The 22299-nt window shown below is 41.1% G+C and overlaps 1 protein-coding gene across 5 annotated transcripts in view; it reads left to right on the forward strand.

Moving 5' to 3' along the window:
• LOC129717449 (uncharacterized) overlaps positions 1-22299 on the forward strand; it is a 142785-nt gene that overhangs the window by 117475 nt on the left and 3011 nt on the right. For 2 of the 5 annotated variants that reach the window (XM_055667345.1, XM_055667346.1), the window contains exons 3-7: positions 2641-2853; positions 12800-13441; positions 13500-13679; positions 13738-14932; positions 17927-18211. In XM_055667345.1, the coding sequence (XP_055523320.1) occupies positions 2641-2853; positions 12800-13441; positions 13500-13679; positions 13738-14932; positions 17927-18211 (2515 nt within the window). Of the gene's footprint in view, positions 1-2640; positions 2854-12799; positions 13442-13499; positions 13680-13737; positions 14933-15942; positions 17230-17926; positions 18212-22299 lie in introns of those variants that run through there. The other 3 variants (XM_055667347.1, XM_055667349.1, XM_055667348.1) reach the window with 3 other exon arrangements.

The raw sequence follows: 22299 nt of genomic DNA on the forward strand, positions 1-22299 counted from the left end.
ACAGAATAAATCATACAGCCGCGGTCAAACGAGATTTGCTTGTATCAACGACAGTTTCACTGCCTTCCGAAAGTGCCCAATATGGTTCTCGATGAATGTAATCCTCAAATAAAAGAGCAATATCGTGGAGTCAATAGATTCAGCATGTTTCTGAATAGCATCAAGATGATTTCGACGATTAGATGACTTACGGATGACCTCTTATGAAACGGTTATGAAGACTCCTCCGCTCGAAGAACAGTGAAGAGTTCCCAAAAAGATGAGGTGATAGGATGCTTTCGTCCCAGCATGTTTCCGTGAGAACGATAGCGTCGTACTCTGAGTTTGAAACAGCAAGGGAGAAAGTGTCGATTTTTGTCTGAAGTCCACGTACGTTTCGGTAGTAAAGGGTGTCCTTTTTAGCGAATGCGAATTGCCGGACCTTTCTCATGACTCCTTCCATCAAGTATTGTACAGCCTTCTTGGTCACTTTGTTCGCCGCAGATCACCAATTAGCCTTCAACTGCAGCTCGTTGACAACTGTCATTAGTGTCTTCTTAAGGTTCCGCTTTACGATAGCCCAGTATTTTTTTATAGGGCGGAGCTCTGGTTTGTTTGGAGGGTTCATGTCCTTTGGCACCACAGTGGACGTTGTTCGCGGTCTTTTTTTTTTGTAATGGCAAGATGCCAAATCCGGCCAAAGCAGCAAGTAAAAACTGTGTTGTTAGAGGAAAGGCAACAAACGTATTTTCAGGCAATTTCCTGGTTGGCGGAACCTTTCGCGATGAAAATATTGCTCTTTAAACCACAGGAACAGATATTTCAGATATTTCTTTGCAAACTTCGACAGCTTAATATGTTTGAAAACCTCTGCCACCTTTCCTCTTCCAGTTACCATATGATATTTCTGTCCAGGAAGCTGTTTCTAGTCTGCCTTGACGTAAGTTTCATCATCCTGTACCACGCAATCGAACTTCGTCAGCATCTTTCACGCTTTCGTGATCGTTGTCTGACCGACTTGTGTTGCTTATCGTCATGACTTGGAATCACCACACGACCAGGCATCCCAAGAGTCCAGTCTTTTTTTACTGTCTTCTCAGAATACTTTTTCTGTTGCTGTTTGTTCGTGATACCTACCCGAGCTAGCAATCGGGTAAATACTTGGATAACGTGTTGGCAACAGAGCATACTAAAGGAAACGAAAAATGTACTTCGTAAGTCGATTCGGCATTATTTTGAGGATGTCTTCGGAACAGCGAATGTAGAAGAGAGAAGAAACTGTTTTCATACAGATGTTCGTATCAGCTCTACACAAACAGCGTGTTTCAGTAACAGCCCTAATCCACCGAAGCATTTTCCCCCTTTTTTCTTATGTGCCTATGACAGATATCGTATGGCAGCTGTGAAAAAAAGCTGAACGAAGAATAAGCGTAAGGAATAAAATACAGACTACTTATAGCACCTTACCAATAGCCTTCGTGCAAAGAAAAGCAAACTTGGTAATAGCTAGAGCGGCTGTGTACTGAGGGATGCGTGTATCGCATACCGAATGTTATACACGTGCCATATACGAGCCGATCCTGTCTTCCAGGCAGTCGACAAACGTTCTCCAAACACTTTGATTACGTTGGTGACGGTTGATTTGACCACATTCAACAATTTTGCCTACTTGGCGTGCGAGTAGTTTGAATTTCCACGAAGCGCGAGCAACATTTTGATGCCTTGCTTCGACGAGATTTTCATTACTAAAGGCGAATGTCAAAATCAAACATAAGGCAAATATTACGCTAAAAAAATGTTAAAACATCGTGAAACAACAGATTAAACTGGTTCCAGAAAGAATTCTACATTCTGACCAGATCGGTACAGTTGATAATGGCAGCTGTCAAAATACCGTTTTCCCACTATACCTTAGCTAATTCCACCATCAAACTAATATCTATACCAGTTCAGCAATCGAACATAGTTCCGAGTACCGCAGCGACCTTCGCCTGCTCCATTCCTAATAAATTATTGTGTAATTATGGTTTCATCTTAATAAATAGAAGATTAACGATAGCAACTCATTTCCACCTTCTCTCTATCTCGCTCTCGCTTCACACTCCCGGCATCCTCTTATCCCTTCCCATTAACGCACTGGCCACTGGCAAACAGTTCTCTAATTAATTGCTGTTTCCGATCCGGCTGCCGCCCGCTCGAATCGAAACGAAACGTTTTTCTCCCGTGGAGAAAGAAATATGGACCAAATGCGCGAGATAATCATCATCATCATCATCGGAATCGATGATGGAAAAGTGGCGCAAAGATTTTACTTTATGGAAGATCTAGATATATGCTGTGAGGGGAAAAGTATCCGCTACTCGCAGCTCTCAATTTCTTCTCGCACGCAGCGGCCGAGATAACAGTAATGATCACCTTCCCCCCATATCCTCTTCACCTTTCCATTCAGCAAAGCCACCTGAGCTCGAAGAAATAATCAAAAAATTACCGGTCCGAAATTGCAACCTGATGAAACGAAAACGTTTCGCGCAGCACATCTTTTCGCCCCTTTCAATAACGCGCAGAATCAAATCTAATCAGTTCCGTTTGATTTCCTGCCAACCATTTTGCATCTGAAACTGGATCACGTCGTAACTTTTCTTCCACTTTTTTCTCTCACAGTTCTCAACGTTGCCGCCGGTAAGGCTCCCATGCAAATTTCAACGGATGCCGCCGGAATCCCGCAGAAGGCCATCGACGGATCGACGTCGGCGTTCTTTTCGCCGGAAACCTGCTCCCTCACGAAGCCGGAACGAGTACCTTGGTGGTACGTGAATCTGCTGGAACCGTACATGGTCCAACTAGTACGACTGGACTTTGGAAAATCCTGCTGTGGTAAGTATTAAGTTAAATTTTTCCATTGACATTACGAGGGAAAAAAAGGTTACTGACCCGAAATAGGGACCGTCAAACAGTCGGCAAGCAGCAGTGCAGTAACATGGCAACACTTGTTTTCTAGCAAATTGTTCAGATGCTAAGTAACAACAGCAACAGCAACCAACGCCATAAAACAACAATAAAACATAGCGCCAAGCTTTGCCAACTTTCACTTTACTGGCTCTCCACGCCGCCCTCCGTCGTCCCACTGGATTTATTTACGGCCACTGTCGCACCCGGGCTCTCTTTCAGCCTCAGCCGGTTCCTACTCCCGAGAGAAGCGGTAGTTAAGCAGTCATTGCCGCAAGTTTATTGCGAACCCCGAGGGCACGTGCTCTTTGACTGCGTGCGTGGCTTCTTCTCGGGCTGCCACAGATCCACAGCACACAGATGCGGCACTCGAAAGGTGTCTCGCGAAATAAACGTCTCTGGATGTAGTATATTAGATCCTAATTTAGGTTAGGTTTGAGCTCACCGAGTGTCACATCTTCCACCAGCTTTGACCAAAAAAAAAAAAAAACAACGCTCTCGCTCACCGCATTCGCCAAAGAAGCCAACACTTGTTACCGCGACGACTACGACGATGACGACTGGGTGGGTCGTTGGACCTTGGTAGAAGCCCACCCAAGAAAGTATGGTTCGAAGAAGAAACGTGGGAATCCACGAAACAGGCTAATAATTGAACCACATTACGGGCAGCGCCTGCCTAGCGGATCGGGCGGCCTTTGACGAGGTTCAAGATAAATTGCCCAGATCGTGGCATCAATTTACCGCTCATGCTCTTCTGAGTGCGATGTTCTGCGACAAGGTTCAGCAGCAGTGTAATTTGAGCTCTTGGAATGGAAAAAAAAACGAACGACTGTTGTGGGGATTCGGGCAGTCAAGCCACTGGTAGACGAGGTCACAAGCGCGGCGAAATTTGCCTATCCAAGTTCAAGGGTAGTTGCGATAGGTTAGAATTGGATTTGAATATTACCGAACGTGTAAATGGAAGGTGAAGTAATAAGCATAATAATTTAATAATTTGAAGATTGGTTGCTTCACTAGTGCGCAACCTCGTGAAATATATAAATTTTAAGTGCATTTGTCAATCAAATCAAATTAACTTATAATAAAATCCAAGTCTATTTTAACCCTGAAATAATCTACATCCATTCTAAATCCAATCGAAAAAAAATCAAAATTCATTATAAGCCTCATTCAAAAGTATACCAATCAGTTCAAAATCTAATCCAAATCAAAACGAAATCCAATCCAAATCTAATCGACGAAAAATTAAAATTCAATTCCAATTTTAAAAATTGAAATAATGTTAGACCAGCATCGTACCTCGAGGCCAAGGTAAGGGGTAATACAAATCCAATCTAGTCTAAAAATAATTGTGAAGTAATTGAAACTCAATCTTATTCAATCCAAATTCAACTTAGAGGGTAATGTCAAAAAAATAACATCAATATTAACAAAATGCTATAATGTGGAATGTTTCAAATGAAGTGCCAAAACAATATCAAAATAACTTCTAGTAATGTCAAAACCACGAGAAAAAATTACATTCTAATGCCAAAACAGAGTATTTGTGTTGACGTTATATAAGAGTTATGTTCATTTCTTGTTTTTATTTTTTGACCCTGTTTAAACATTATTTCGACTCTGTTTCGGTAGTCTTGTTATAATAACTTCACATAATTTTTTCGTTATTTTAACATTATATTTGAAAAATGACAGCGGTTTCATGCAAAAATTTCCTATTCAAAAAATGTTATGTCAATACAGCAGAAATCACCATGCGTCTCCATTGAAAAAAAAAATACTACTACGCTTAATGAAGACGCATCCGATATCAATATTTTTGAGGTGCTACTAAATTCTCAGTTTTTTTTTTTTTTTTCAATAAAAATGCTACTTTATTTTAGAAAACTAGTTACTTGTAAATCTTTCAAAATACAGAGCCCCTGCTTGTATTGTGGCCGTTTTCACGCAGTTCTCGGCTAAATCGCATCAATTGAAGTCGATACCGTTCCCCAATGGTGGTTTCGATTCGGTACTGCTCATAATAAATAACACCGAGCTAAACCCATCAAATACACAGATTAACCTTCATAGCGTGCATATTCGGCCAACCCGATCCCGTCAGGGTTGCTGTAATGAATGCATTATGCATCGCCCGTCATGATGCGATGAAGAAAACCCTTCCTTTTTGCCACTAGAGCAGTTGTTCACAGGGCAAAAAAAACGCTTAACATCCCATTTCCGAAGCATGTATTCGCTTGAAAATGGCTTGGCTAGTAATACCAATGCAAGCTGTTCCTGCGTCTGACATGTATTTTTATTGAGCAATTTCTCCAAATTAGCGTCATCGAAGGTTTTTGGCCTTCCTTCACGCATCAACATCGAAATTACCGTCTTTAAAGCAACGAAACCAATCACGGCACGTTGTTTTACTTAAAGCTATATTTTCATATGCTTTTTTCAACTCTCGATGCGCTTCAGCCACCGTGTTTTTTCAATGAAATGTAATGCTGTAGTAAAATGTTCTAACTATGTGAAAATACCAACTCTAAAATAATGTCAATAAAACGCTAGAATGTTGAAACAATGGCAAGATCATGTGAATATAAATCCACAGTAATAAACAAATAGTGCGGAAAAATATTAAAATTATAATTATATTATAAATATTAAGGATAAAAAAAATATCTCCTTCAAAAAAATTCAAAATCAGTCAATCGAATCAAAAGTTACAAGCTGCTCAAAATTGAAAATTTTTTTAGGCCACTCTTTTTCAGAAAGTGGTATCCTAAAATCCAAACAAAAAAATACGAGTCTAAAATTTTTCGATAAAGAACACCTCAGCATTGATCATGATCGGAGCAAAAAAAAATCGGATCGAACTTTTTTGCATGGAATCACTATTCTGACTCAATTTCAAAAATTATGTTGAGCTCTTCCAGTTATAATTTTAACATTATGTTGACATTATCAGGGTGGCCATTTGATTCTGGGAATAAAATTTCTGGTTTCCTGGTGAGAGTGGCCACCAGTGTTGTTGGTTTCGCTCGTAAGTAGTATGCAACACCTCATGTGAGGTTCTCGTTGCTACCGCTATCACACACTGGAGAATCCTCCTTTCAAGCTATTTCTCATTCTTTTTCGCCTTCTTTCTTGCTCGCATTCGCTCCCGAGATCATATGCACACACTCCCGTCTACTCTCCTCGTGTGAACTCGTGTGTACCTACTCCCCTACTCGCGAGAACGACCAGCCAAAGACAATTGTTTCAAGATGCTTTGCGATGGTTGCAGAGGGACAAAAAAATAATAGGGTATCGGACTACTTCGGCTGGTTTTGCATTAGAATGCTGTAAAAAACTTACCAAAGCAGTCCGATACCCTACACGTTGCAATATTTTACATATTTTTCGCACCACTGTCGGCTGTCGGTGCATGAGGCAAAACTGGAAAGAAAGCATTTTTTTTTCGAGCACAGTTTTTCAAGCACTCCTCCTAGTCGAGCAATTTTAGTCGAGTACTCATACTCGCAAGCAGGAACTCGCGTACTCTTCTACAGTCGCTGAGTAGCAATACAAAAGAGTTTTTGCGTGTCGGCGCGCACTTGCTGCTACTTAGGGGAATGCATGAGAAAATAAAGAATATATCGAAAGCGTGTTTGCAAAAGATTTGAGAAGCGTAGCGTATGTCTCGTTCTCAAGCAGAAAGAAGGAGAAAGCTTTTTGCTTCTCGCTCGCTTCACAACGCTGGTGGTCACCATGCATTATTTTAACACCCATGTTGCAGTACTTTGACAAACAAATGGCCTGATTCTACTAACATGCGAACCCACGACCACCCGCTTGTCGAAACGCGCTCTGTAAAACGCCGTAAGATTGGCTACGGAGCTACTCTCTCATACCACATACCATTCCTTCGTGTTGAATTCTACAGTACCTCTGTTGACTCTCCTCCTAACAAAAACAAGTCTCTCTTATAATATATGTTGTTATGTTTTTTATATTATGTTTTGTTGTTGTTTATATATTATGTTTTTTTAAAAACACCAAATAAATAAATTGTTTTTTTGGGCACCACCCTAAAAAAAATTGGTAAAATGTCTCTAAATCGCTCAAATTTAGAGATAGAATAAAATTTTTTCAGCAAAGTTGCTTATGCTTAGAATTTCTTCTGCTACAACTTTGTCAAAGGAAGTTACTTTTTCTAATTCGTAGATTTTGGGACCACCCTATTTTACGTTGATACCAAAATAAGGTCCCAACTATAACAAACAACTTCACAGAAGTAACTATTTCTCTAAAACCTCAAAATGGCATCGAAAAGCTCATGTCCGCCTAAATTGTCATTCATTATAACTGGAAAACAGAAGTGTTTAAAATTCCGTTTATTCCAAATAAAAAATAATATGTATCTAGTTTTTGCATATAGTAAAAATCAATGTTTGATCTTTAAAATGGTATCGTAAAATATTTTTTACAAGTGCGACCACAGGAGTTATCGATTTTTGAAAATGGCGTATTTTGAAAATAGAAATGCTTGTAACTTTTTACCAACAAAAGATATTCGCGACCTTTTTACGTTAAAAGTTGCGTCTTTTGAAGGTCTAAAACTTTCTCGAAGACAGCATTGCTGAAAAATTCTAACTGAGAAAAATAGAGCGAAAAAACTATTTTTTGGCACCACCCTAAAAAAAAAGTCTCTAAATCGCTCAAATTTAGAGATACAAAAAACTTTTTATAGTTAAGTTGCTTAGAATTTTTTCTGCTACAACTTTGTCGAATGATGCTTATAATTATCATTTTAAATAAAAAAGTTAGTGTTTCTAATTCGCTGATGTTAGGACACCCCTATTTTACGTTGTAACCAAAATTAAGGTCCCAACTATAATAAACAACTTCTCAGAAGAAACTATATCTCTTAAACCTCAAAATTTTATCGAAAAGCTCATGTCCGCCTAAATTGTCTTTCTGGACCACTGTGCAGTGGCGTTTCTACAGGATTGAATAGAACAAAGGTGCATTTTGAGAATATTGAAGAGAGAGCCAGGTTGAGAGAGAACAAACTAAATAAATAACTGCCATGTAGCAACACGGGATTAGAAAAACCGCGCGGTCACGTCACTCACTCTTAATACGGGTGAAGTAATGGAAAAATATATTTAAGAGAAAGAGTAGGAGAGAACATCGTAAAAGATTAGGTGTTTTCCTGCTATCATTAGCGATACCGCTTACCGTGCAACGCACGTTTCACTTTACGAACAAAATTCAAATTGTTGTTTACTGCATTACATGAACAGTAGGGTGCCAATGGAGTTCGAACTTTGTTAACCAAAAGGATCTCAATTTCGTCTTTTAGAAGAAAGTCCCAATGTAAGATTACAGCTAAATCTTGCAGCAGCCTCTTTCCCAGAATCAAGTAGGGTAGGGAACCTATTTTAGACGACTTGAGAAGCCGCAAAATTTGTAAGGTGAAACACAAACCTAAGCATATCAATTTGTTAATTAGGTTTTTTTCATTAGCACTTATTTTCAGATTGTAAAACTGATTCAGTAAACTTTAACAGTGATTAATTGAAGTTTCCAACCGAGGGACAACATTTCAATTACCCCGAATCTTTTCTAAGCAGTTTGCATCTCTTTTGCAGGGTTTTTTGTTTTCAGCACCCGAATGGCGCATGGCCGCAATTTTAGATGATTTTTTTTTTATATTTTCATAAGACAACTAGTTAAACAGAGTTTTCGTTCTCGTCACTGAAATTGTCGATATTGATCGAAACTCGGGACTTCTGGGCCCATTTTCTTCGACTGATTAATAAAGGTGCCACTGATTAAGCTGTTTCTTAGCCCAGAATCACAAAATTCCATTCCCACAGACAGACAGACATTCAATTGCATAATTTGAAATAGTATATTTTTCCAATGTTTCCTTTGCCGTAATAAAGTTCTGATACTAGACACCCTGTTTCCCATAGGAAACACCGACGACCGCATTACGGTGAAATAAGTAGGCAAAAAAAGAGTAGCGATAATATTTTTCTCCATAAGTGGAAGAGATAGTTGTTCTAGATTTGGATTTTCGGTTTTGCAATCTCTGTGAATAATTTAAAACGGCAATTTTCTTCACATCCGATGTCTCGACGCTGTTGAAGTATCATTTTTGGTGATGAAAAAATACTGCATGAAATTGTCGAAATCCAAATTTAAAAGTAATGAAGAGAGAATGTTGTCCCATAAAAAAATTCTTTTGTAAATAGACTTTCTCCCAGAAGTTTAAGGCAATAGCAGTTCTCTTTTACAATTTTTCCCTCTGTTCATTTCAGGCCTTTTAATGCTTGGCTTTTTCTCTATCACTTATAGATTTTTCGTGACGACTGTGGGATATCTTAGATTTCCGGCTTTACAGTCTCTATGAATAGACTAAAACGACAATTTTCTTCACATCCGACGTTTCGGCCGTTGAATATCTGTATTGTAATTATTTACATCAATCATAGTAGACTACATCTTAAAACTATTGCTAACATCACAAATATAGTTGTCTAATTATAGTGTTCACTTTTTTTTCTAAGAGCATTTCGCGACATCGTTAAATCAATAACTTCACAATATTTATTAAAAAGACTCATCATACTCTTAACTGGCCCGGCCATGGCATACTCTGTTCTATAAGAATTTAATACAAAAATTTTTCGTGTTCTTAATGAGCGTGTAGGAGCATAAAAGTTTAGTTTTCCTAGCAAATTTACCAAACATATGCGTTGTGAAACTAAATCTATGACAAGAGTTACCGAAGCAATTTCTCTTCTTTTTTCAAGCGATTCTATATTAATGAGCATGCAACGCGATTCATAACAAGGGAGAGGAAATGAGTTCCAACCTAGTTTTCTTAGTGCATATAACAAAAACTGTTTTTGTACGGATTCGATTCTATTGGAATGGACGTCTTGATAAGGCGACCAAACAACACTACAGTATTCTAAAATAGATCTAACTTATGTAACAAAGAGAGTTTTTACAGTGTACGGGTCTACGAAATGATAACTCAACCTTTTTATAAAACATAGCATACTATTGGCTCAATTGATGATCGTATTGTAATGATCAATGAATGTTAACTTAGAATCCATAATCACTCCTAAATCAATAATTTGATAACTCCTTTCTACAATTTGATGTCCAAGAGTGCAACTGGAATGTTCAGGATTTCTCTTTCTTGTGTAGGATATAATATTGCATTTTTTTACGTTAAGATCAAAAAGACTTTTTTTACACCAAACGTAGAAAATGTCAACCTCTTGTTGGAATTGTTGGATGTCTGATTTGTTTCTTATCCTTATGTACAATTTCATGGCATCGGCATATATCAATACTTTGAGACGATTCAACACAAGGGTAACGTCATTAACAAATAGAATGAAGAGCAGTGGGCCTAAATGGGAGCCTTGTGGAACTCCAGATGTCACTTTTACTGGTACAGAGAGGTGTCCCTTAAACCTAACCGTTTGTGTCCTATTCGTCAAATAAGATTCAATCCATCTAAGTAGCTCTGTCTCAAATCCCAGTTTTTTTTTAATTTGAACATAAGCATGGAAATATCTACTCTGTCAAAAGCTTTGCTAAAATCCGTGTATAGGGTTTCCACGAAGTTGCCTCTATCCATAGACGCAAGAGAGAAATCAACAAAGTCAAGTAGGTTGGTAGCCGTAGACCTTCCTTTGTTTGCGGCCTTTTACAAGGGAATTTTGTGGCCTTTTACAAGGGAATTTCTAAACAAATTAGTTTATTAAACAAACATTCTATAAAATGTCTGGTCTGTGTTTATTTGCGATTGTCCAATGAATTTGAAATTTATTTGACTTCGACAATTTCATGAAGCATTTTTTCATCGCCAAAAAATGAAACTTTAACAGCATTGAGGCGCCACACTTCCCAAAGTCCGATTAGGCTCTGTCATGATAATGACAATGAATTGAATAAGTTCAAAGAATGTTGAAATATTGTTGAAAAAAAGTGAAACAACGCTTAAATAGGGTCAAAAAATGACAAAGTAATACTTTTAAAATCACAATAATGTCAAAATAATGCAACAATAATATCCCAGTAATGTCAACATTATGTTAAAAAAAACTGTTTGAACATCGTTTGACTTCAAAAAACGACTGTAACGTGAAATTTATAGGGAAATGCAACTTTTTAGTATTAACGACGGATCGAAACGCTACTATGTTCTATGTCCGACGCTTCGACCTTTGGACTTTGCCCTTCTGAGGGGATATAAATGTACCGTTTTTCGTATTCAATTCGACGTACAAAGTTTCACGGTCGGTTGGCCTAGCCATGAACAGGTTTTCTTTCAAGACCACGAGGTGCTGGTGATCATTTGATTCGCTTTCTAGGATTTTTTTATCGAAGTTACTGCAACCTGCAATGACACTAAGATGGATAAGACATTTCAATAATTTTTTCTTTTGTATGTTATTCAGTGATTTTTAACACTAAAAATAATCTTAGGGTTCGAAACAGAATCAAAATGATGAACTTTTGGGTTTATTTCGACGCTATATTGTCACTATTTTGATATCGTTTCAATGCCATTTCAACTTTATTTTGATTTCTGACATCATTTTAACATTATTTTGACACTGTCTTGATAACTATTATCAAAATATCTTCAGATCTTTTTGTCATCATTTGAACATCATATTAAAATTGTTATTTTTACATTATTTTGATGAAAAAAACTCAAATATTTATATCATTTAAATTGTATCAAGTAATGTTTGTTTGTCCTTGTTCTGTTATCAGTTTGGTGGCGATATTTTTAGTCTTTGTTTATTTTTCGTGTTGTTTATGATTTGTGCTCAATGTTATCTAAAAATTTTAAATAAATTCAAAATAAAGTCAATATGATGTTGCCTATGTCTAACATTAAAATAATATCACAATAATGTCCAGTTTCTTGACCTTTTTTGGTCTGAGTTTTTTGAATACTAAGAAACAAAATCGCCATAACCTTTAAAACAGCTAAGAACTCTCAAAACAGGCCTTAATCAGGCGAAAACTAAACAAATAGCGAACACCGAAACACGAGAAAATTACAAATAAAGCTGTACTCTCTGAATACCAACCGTAAGCAATTAGGCTTAAAAACACAAAGAAATAATCTTGAATTTACATCAGTGATGTTACTAGGTTAATTATCTTTGCAACAGTGTATCAATCAACTCGTTGTTGCTGTTTATTGTAATAAACTCATCCAATAGAGCCGAGTCACTGCTTGGAAAAGAAACGTTAAGCGAACTTACCACAAGGCGGCAGAAAAGCAACCAGTTGTCACGCTCTGATAACCTCCCCCCTAACGCGATCGAAAGAATTTCGCCGCAAACATTTATGACGTTCTACAGCCACAAGCAGGGTGACCGCCGCCTGCTAAGATCATTTCACTCTTGTTTGTTTCTTGTGTGTTTTTACCGTCGCACCCCCTCACGAATGCAAATGCAAATTTGCCTTCACGATTGCGACCACAGAATGGAACGCGGATGCGACGACGGCGGCGGTGAGGCGCAAACTCTACGCAAATAAATAGCAGCGCAGAAGAAATAGAAAGTGAAAGCGACGGCGGCGATCGTTGCGCGAGCCAATTTCTTCGCGGAAACCCGACGAGAAATTGGCCGCTTCATGGCGGCGGCGGCTCACGGTGCTACTGTTATGTTACAGCATGATGCTGCTGCCGTATTGCTACTTTAGCTTGGGAAGAGTTTTGTGACGTAAGTCGGAGGAAGCAGAATTCCGCGCGCGATCATTGCGCGTGAGTTCGCGCTATTTTACATAACATCCGCCAAGTGTGATTGATAGGGAGGAATTCTACTTTAGTTTATTTTTTGCTTTCTGCTTTTAGGAAACGGCAAACCGGCTACCATTGTGGTTCGTGTCGGCAACAATCGACCCGATTTGGGCACGAATCCGATCTGTAATCGCTTTACCGGTTCGCTCGAGGAGGGTCAACCGCTATTCCTGCCATGCAACCCGCCGATGCCGGGTGCTTTCGTTTCGGTCCATTTGGAAACGAGTGGACCGAGTCAGCTGTCGATTTGCGAGGCGTTTGTGTACACCGATCAAGCTCTGCCGATCGAACGGTGTCCGGCTTTCCGTGATATGCCACCAGGAGCTTCCGCTTCCTATAATGGGAAATGTTACATCTTCTACAATCGACAACCGGCAACGCTACGGGACGCTCTGGCCTTCTGTCGATCCCGTGGGGGAACACTGATCAACGAAAGCAACCCTGCGCTGCAGGGTTTCATCAGCTGGGAGCTGTGGCGCCGGCATCGCAGCGATACCTCCTCGCAGTACTGGATGGGAGCGGTTCGGGACACCCAGGATCGCAACAGCTGGAAGTGGATCGGCGGCGAGGAGGTTTCCGTTTCCTTCTGGAATCTGCCTGGAGGTGACGAGGACTGCGCCCGGTACGACGGCTCCAAGGGCTGGCTGTGGAGCGACACCAACTGCAACACACAGCTTAATTTTATCTGCCAACATCGTGAGTTTTTTGACCAGTTTTTCAATGGAGTTAGTGTTGATTGTGTTTTTTTTTACAGAACCGAAAGCTTGTGGTCGCCCGGAGCAACCTCCTAACTCGACGATGGTCGCCCCGAAGGGCTTCGACGTAGGTGCCGTGGTGGAGTACAGCTGCGATGAGGGACACCTCTTGGTGGGACCTTCTCAGAGAACTTGCCTGGAGACTGGGTTCTACAACGAATTTCCTCCTGTGTGTAAATGTAGGTTCTCTCCATTATAAAGTTGAAGAATTGTTATAAGATTTTTTGGCTTTCGCAGATATTGAATGTGGACTGCCGGCCTCCATCCCGCACGGTTATTACGACTTGATCAACGGATCCGTTGGTTATCTTAGCTCGGTCCACTATAAGTGTGGCGAAGGGTACGAAATGGTGGGTCGAGCGTTGCTCACCTGCGACATTGACGAACGCTGGAACGGTCCGCCACCGCGCTGCGAACTGATCGAATGTGAGCCACTACCGACGCTGTTCTCGAACGGAGTCATCGTGGCACCAAATGGAACCGCTTTTGGATCCCGTGCTGAAGTCGTATGCAATCGTGGTTTCCTACCGGATTCGCCCGAAACGGAGGTAGTCTGTACCGCAACCGGACAGTGGAGTAACTTGCTTCCAAAGTGTGTTGAAGACGTATCCAGTAAAGTGCAACCGACAACGACACCTCCGGTAACCTCGACCTCGAGACCGCAGCCATCGATAGTGTTTGCGTCCACGACTCCAGTTCCGGCAACGATATTCACGCAGAAGCGTCAACCATCGCGAAGACCGACCCGACCTGTGACTCGCTTTACGACAAGTACCTCGACAACTCAGACCCCACTGTTCAGCATTGAAATAGACGACGGTAACGACAGTGATGGCTTAGATGGATTCTATGTCGGTACTAACGAGGATTACTCTCTCCCACCCATAGAAGTCCGTCCGGGCGTAGTGCGAGAAGAGGTTCCATCGCGGAAACCGTACCGTCCGGGTCAGAACACGATACCAAAGATCCCTGGCGGACAGCACACCCCGCCGATACGGGTGAAACCATCGTACTACGAACCATCAACAACTACCACCACAACCACAACAACCACTACCACACAAACACCAATACAGACACGACCATCCACGACCAGTACACGGCAGCACACTACCACGTCACGTAACCCGCAGGACATTATCCTTTCGCAGCACCCACAAGACAACGAAATCGCCGGATCCGTCAACATTCGGCAGGACCAGTCTCCGAAGGTGAACGTCCCGTTCGCCGTGGATAACTCGGACGGCGAGAGTACCGGAGGAGGAACGTACGGTGGCATCGGAGGCAACCCCAACCTTGGCGCTGGTTCCGGCGATCGGAAAGAGGCCAAGAACGCCCGCCTCAATCTCGGGGCCATCGTCGCACTCGGAGCGTTCGGTGGTTTCGTATTCCTAGCTGCCGTCATCACTACCATCGTGATCGTAGTGCGAAGGTGATTTGATTGTTTCTCAACTGTGACCCCGCAACCAATTGCAACAACAACAACAAAAACCGCAACTACAACAACAACAGACTAAAACAAAACCACACCAACACAAACTACTACTACCCTCACTTGTCACTCGCTCTCTGCTCTCCCTACTCTGTTCACGCGAGTGGAGCATTCGGCGGGAGAGAATCTGACCGGGTCACAAAACAGCCTCGCAAAGGAGAATCCGAAAGAGACCCGTTCCGAAGACACACGCACACACCTTACACCCGAGTTTAGATGCTTGCCGCTTCCCAACAAACAAACTTTGTATCCTATCTTCCCTTTTTACTTTTCAACGCTGGCTGTCCCTCATTCACCACACCTTTGGTTGCAGTAATTGTTCCTTGCATGTGTTATGATGCCTTTTTTAATTATTCTCCTTTACCTTACGCTGGCCTTACCACCAACCACCGTCACCTGCTATTGTTTATGGAATGGCCCCTAGTTTTAAGCAAAAACCAACAACAAAAAATGTTTGTGTCGCACTTACACGCGCACACAAACACAACCGCAAAGCAGCGCTGCGGTCTGCAAGTACTCTGAAACAACAGAGAGAACTCCCAAAACTTATACAAAACAAGTGCACTTTGTTTACCAACACACACACAAACACACTCACACTGTTACTATCCGCTTGCTCTGTTTTCTCTTCCAATTCAAATCAACCTTTCTGCTCTGCCGAAGAGAGTTACCGCAAAAAAAACAACCACAACAATCACCACCACAACCACCACCACCATTATAAACATCCACAATCACCCTTTGTTTTGTTGAAAACCAAACAACACCCTAAATATGACAGAAGAAAAAAACAACCATTAAAATTACCTCTTCCTCCTTTTTCCCGTATTTTCTTTTGTGTTCCACAACCACCATCACAACAACAAAAATTTGAAAAAAAAATCACGCAATCATCAACCGAACCTCCATCAACCAAAAAAAAAAACAAAACAAAACAATCGTCTGGGTAGAATGAATACTTTATACTCAACGGCGAGGGCACACAAGAAGAATACCTTCTCCTACTCCTAAAGGAGGTCAAGGGAGAGCCTAACCATTAAATTAAACGAACAAATGTAAGAGAGCAACACACCAGAGAAGCTGTCAGCTGCGACTGCAGCCATCGAGCCACGACAACTACAACTAAGAGCACAAGGTGTCACAAGCCACGAGAGATTTCATCACCTTCCAGCTACTACCTCTTACTACTTCCTGTTTACGCTATCCGTTTCACACACGCACCTGCCCACCAACTCTCTCTGTCTCTCTCTCTCTCTTTCCTGCATCTTCGCAAACCATCATTTCACCACACATCTGTGCGTGCAGCAAAGCAAAGAGATGCGAACGAACCAAAGAGCCTACTTCTTCAGCTCGCCACATTTAAAGTATTTTCTGTTTTACCGCCCCCGCTGTTCGGCCTACTGATTGTTATTTTTTCGAAACCAAACCAAAAAAAAACCAAAACAACCTATCAACCATCAGCTCACCATCGGACGACCCAACCGGTCCCGGTAGCATCCCAATGCGCTGCTACCTTCCGCGACCCGGTTCACCACGACCAGCGGCTCGGCGCTTCTTCTCCAACACTGCTAGTACTGCTTTTACTACTACCAAAACTACTCCTACTACTACCACTGCCGCTACCGCTACAAGTCCCCCAGCGAGGCCAGCCCCCAAAACCGCCTCCGGGCGGTACTACTTCTGCGATAAACCATCCGCCGCCGGTAGAGATTTCAATAACAACCCGAACTCGGCAACCAAAACCGGCAAAGCCCAACCGAGAACCAAGTCCAGCAAACAACAACCGCAACCATCGAATGCCGCCGATTCTCAGGTGCCCTCACGTTGGTATACTGTATTGGCACTACCGTTTCCAGATCAAACCGTTGGCCGCCGGGATATTCTCGGTACGGCTTATGGACAACGTCGTCGGGCGCAGCTCCCTCAACTCCGTCAACAGCAGCAGCAGCAACAGCCAAGGTCACAGCAGCAACAACCGCAACTTCAGCAACAGCAAAAATCCGTGAGGCAACGTCTAATCGAAAAGCCGCTAGGCGCGCTGGGACGACTCTTCGGTCATCCGAAGACTTCGGCTGCTGCGCAGCCTTCGTCCGCAACAGTCAACCACCAACCGACTACGGGCGCCCTACGGGTGTTCTCGAGCGGCGATAGCGACATCAGCAGTCTTCCCGCGTCAAGTCTGTTCCGTCGACCGCATCTCGTGGACGATTACTACTGCAAAAACGACGATTCGCTAGTTTCGCTATGATGATCGCTGACGCGACTGCTGCCAGGCATGGAGCCACCTCCCAAGCAGTCCCCAGAAAACATCTGCGCCATCATTACTATCACAAACAAAAAACACTACTTTTATCCAAAAAAAAAACCAAAACGACGTGCCATAACCATACCAATACTAACGTACAAATTCGTAACCATACAATGTAAGAACCTACCGCTAGTCCATATTTTACTCAAACTACTATCCACTCTCACTCTTTCTTTTTCTCTCACCCTTTCGTGATGTGCTAACCGCTAACTTTCCGTGCTGTGTTGCTAACCCTGGCTTGCACTGTTAGAAGTAGTATGAGAATCCTAACCCAAAGAACAACGCACCAACTCATCCACCCCCCGCCCTGTAGTAGCCTGTAGCCACCGGTAGATTTCATTCACTGCACAAAACCGTCAAACCTTTCACCTTCTTCCGGTGCCTAGTCTTCTCTTTGCATCGCGTAGCGACCGACACCTCGCCTTCCCCTGCATCGTTTCATCACCGTTCGTTACTAGCTCAAAAACCCCAGAAACTCAGTCTCCACCTAGCCCCCGTTCAGTGTTAGAACTGCCAGCCCAATCGCGCAAAAATAAAAAAAACACCACCACCACCAAGTCAACAATCTTCCAACCTTGTTCGAATCGCACCCAACCGAGCGTTGTCTCTCACTCGTACCATTGCAGAAACCAGCAGGGCAACCAGCACTACCGGCACCGGGCCTCGCCGGACTGCAACACGGTTGCGTCCTTCTCCAGCTCCAGTTCCGAGTCGCGTAACGGGCTAAACCGTTACTACCGGCAGGCCTGGGAGAATCTGCACGAATCCGCCTCGAAGGGGCACAACAGCAACAGCACGCACGCCAGCAGTTCCGCCGCCCTCAAGCGGAAGGAAACGATGGACGCGCCACCCCCGAGCCGGTCCCGATCGCGGGAAAATCTCGGCGGCAGCCGATCCCGGGACCTCGACAGGTGAGTGGATCTTCATCGCGCGCCCCCCCTCCTCATCATCTCATGTTACACACCTACCTCACCACCCTAGAACACTAACCAACACACACACACACTCTGACACCCCCTTCTCCTCTCTACCTTCTGGATAGAGCCCTTCCGATCTGACCTATTTTCTTCCGTTTTTTTTTTTCGAAACTGTCGCATCTGCGATGCTATTGTTTATCTTTTGTACACTAGTCTGTTTTTTATTCGAAAACAAAGGGTAAGGGAGGTCGGCGATCGCCAACATTGATGCGTTGGTCTTCGGAAAGGTTGCTGTACAAACTTTGCTTTTGTAAAACTGGCATTTTGTAGGAGAAGCGGCAGCTATGATTTGAATCGTTTTTGATATTTTACACTATAAAATCTGCACATTTTGGACACATTTGACAAGTTTGACGTTCGACTAAAATGCCCCTTTTTTAAGTCAATTCTATCATTTTTGACGCTCTTGAAGATTTTGACTTTTGATATTCTTGTTAATTCCGCCATTTTCTATATGCTTGGCATTCAGTAAAAACGTCGAACCTTCATTTTCATTTGATTCCTCTCGGCTACTCTTATCGAATCACAATGAACATTTTCGCTGTCAAAGGGAGTTGTTTACGAGTTTCTTTCCCTTCTGGTGTTCATTGTTTCTTTTTTGGTGAAACTGATGACTGTTTCAATTGACGGAGAGATTTATGCAAATTATGACCTTTTCCAGCACCGCATCACGTCATTTGATGAAGCTTTGGCGTTGGCAAAAATCTCTTCCGCAATACGAATACAACATGAATAAAACTTAAACCACAGACTAACAGACATAACACGTCGAACAAATTTTCAATAAAATCATCGTTTGGATGATTCCAGTACTTTACGTTAGTAACACTAGCACCATCTGCTGTCGTGTTCGCGCTGCGTCATGTATTTTGACATCAGCGCCAGCGTTACTGCATGTGTCAAATGGGGAACTACAAAATATGTATGAGATTGCATGACAGCGCCCCAGACGACGTTTTCGCGTGATGAGTGTTATTCGATTGAAAATTTGAAATGAACGTTTTTTGTGGGGATGGAGCTAGGCTCCAGTGTTACGTCTGTTAGTCTGTGCTTAAACTATACAAGTTTCCCAATTGTTGAACACGTTTAAGTGACGTCACAAAATTCTAAACCCCACCGCAAACAGCTTTACGACGACGTCGCGGTATTACTTCATTGTGCGCGGTAAATAAGCAACAAATAACAGCTAGTCGACACCTTGTGCGTCGGTTAGCCTGAGGCTAAAGCTGACACCAATACCAATACACAGAATGCACATGGTGCTCAGTTACACAACGATGAACAGTTGTTTTCGAACATATTGAACACCCTGTATATACGTGAAGTACTGTATAAAAGCCCGTTGTCTCCGTCAGCGCTCAAAGCCATTGTCAATTGGCAATCGTCAGGATAGTGACGCCATTAACCTTCGGTTTCAATTGAAAATAACTTCTTTACTTTTGAAGCCCTTCAGCTGTAAGAATCAATGCAAGAGCATTTGAGCAGTTTTCATGTGACTCACAAAGTGCTCGAAAATGAAACAAATGTTTTTCAATTGGGTTGTTAAGCTATATCAGTTAATTTACAACATCTGAGAGAGCTGCATTTTCTAAGCAAAACATGATTTTCAAAAATTTTCTAGCGTCCTTCAATTTTTAGATCATGAATTAAAACTGCTCGAAATCTTCGAAATCGCTAGTGACAGTTCGCCTCAATTCACCCATGTACCAACTGCCATTGCAGCGATTTAGAGCGGTTTTTATTTTTCATTTGAAAATAAAGGATATAAAATGATAATGATATAAAATTATTGAAAAAATCACGTTTACTCAGATGATTACACTCTTTTAGCTGATATATGAAAATCAGAAATCCGTGAATATGTAAACAAACACAATTGAAAGCGATGATTGACAGCGCCATTATCACTCGACCAGGGATGCCAGTTCATGTTTTCAAATGTCTTCACCTTCCCAGAAAAAAATTCTTCACATGTCTTCCAAAAAATTACCGGCAAATCGGAAACGGTCGAGTAAAAAAAAGGTCACCACCTCTGCAAAATGCAGGTCAAAATCACCTAATTTCCAATGTCTTCACATATTTTTCAATGTCATCACTTTGCCTTCACAAACGAGGATGTCTTCACTGCAGGTTAAATGTCTTCAATTTGAAGACATGTCTTCCAATCTGGCATCGCTGCACCTGACGATTGTCAATTAAAAATGACTTTGTCAGGCTCTGGCAAGTCCTTCGAATTTCGCTACTAAACATTTTTGATCTTTATAGCACTTTTGACATATTATAAAGTTTTTGATAAAATGAAACTGTGACTTTACTACTACTATGAAAAATTTTATTTTTTCCCTTTTTCTAAAATTGGGTTGTTTAGCTATACGAGTTTTTATATCATCTGAAAATGCTGCTTTTCCTAAGCAAAACGTGATTTTCAAAAATTTTATATCGTTAATTTTTCGTTTTTAAATCGCGAATTAAAACAGCTCGAAATCTACTCGATCTCGCTACAGTGACAGTTCGCCCATATACCAACTGTTATTTAAGCGATTTAAAGCAATTATCATTCTTCATTTTATAATCAAAGAAATAAAACTATAAAAAGTCACGTTTTGCTCTGAAAATTTAACTCTTTTTTGGCTGATATATAAAAATCAGACATCCGTAAATAGCTAAATAACCCAATTTTAATAATAGAATGTTGTACCATAGTCGGACCATTTTTATATGCAAAATTTCTCAACTATTGAATGAAAAACTATGTCAAGTAAGTAGCAACATCATTAAACAACTTCTTCTGATGATGTTCAGAAGGTTCCATTCAGATTGCTTGGGTATGACTATTATTCAAGTTCATTAAGCAGACAATGTGTGCAGTAGGGAAAGCGAAAAATAAGCGAACTGGAAATATGATAGATTTGGAAAAATATACCGCATCCCGACGGGACTTGAACCCGCAATCTTTCTGTCTCCGGCATGGTGTTTTGACCAATTAAACTACGAGGGACGGTGGTACGGTGTTCCACAATCTATATGCGTATCACATTCCACTGCTGACTTATTCTATTGCTCATTCCTAACGACACACATATTTCCAGTTCGCTTATTTTTCACTTTCCCTACTGCACACATTGTCTGCTTAATAAACTTGAATGTTAACGGGTAAAAGCCGTTGTTAAAAATAGAAATTAAGTTCGAAAAATGACTATTACTATTAAAGTTTAAAATGAACTATTTTCGAGCACAAATTGTTCTTACAATTGTTATCAAGTTTTGTTTTCAAGCAGTGTTTTTAGAATCAAATTTTTAAAGATTGCAGTATATTTTTCAGTAACATTTCAATTCAAAATAGGAACACTTCTTGTATGAAATATTTTCTTTAAAGGAACTTTTGGTGAAACGCGAAGGCCTGTTTGTTATCATGATAGAACCAGCTTACTTCTGAGACATCACCGCTCCACTTTGCTTATGCTTGATATACACAATGAAGGATCTCACGTTCAATTTAGTGGAACAGAATATAAATGATGAGGCTTATTTTCTATAGAATGAAATCTCTCAAAAACGACGTAAGGTTCGCAAATTAAAACAAAACCGTTTAAAACTTCACTACAAACAGCCCACTATGCTTCAAATAAGAAATATATTACTCAGTGTCATCCTTATTTAACCCATTTCCCGCGGGTGATGCCATATGGCATCACATGACACATAAACTTTGATAACAGTTTAACAACTATACTTGGAATTTCTATCGATGAAAATATTCTAAGCTGTTAGAAAACAGATTGATCTTCAACATGCAATATAGTTTGTGCCAATTATGCATGCGGTTGCTGAGTAATAAGAGTTTGAATGTCATTTCTCGATGCAAAAACCTATTTCTCTCCGCGGGGATAGGGTTATAACACACTTTTTCAACCAATATGAGTGTATTTCCCAAAATGGAAATCGCATTTATAAACTCAAGCCGCAAAAAGCAATGGTAAAAACACAGACTAACAGCTCCATAGCCACAAAAAATCTCATAC

The sequence above is a fragment of the Wyeomyia smithii genome, chromosome 1 (genome assembly GCF_029784165.1).
Source record: "Wyeomyia smithii strain HCP4-BCI-WySm-NY-G18 chromosome 1, ASM2978416v1, whole genome shotgun sequence".
NCBI lineage: Eukaryota > Metazoa > Arthropoda > Insecta > Diptera > Culicidae > Wyeomyia > Wyeomyia smithii.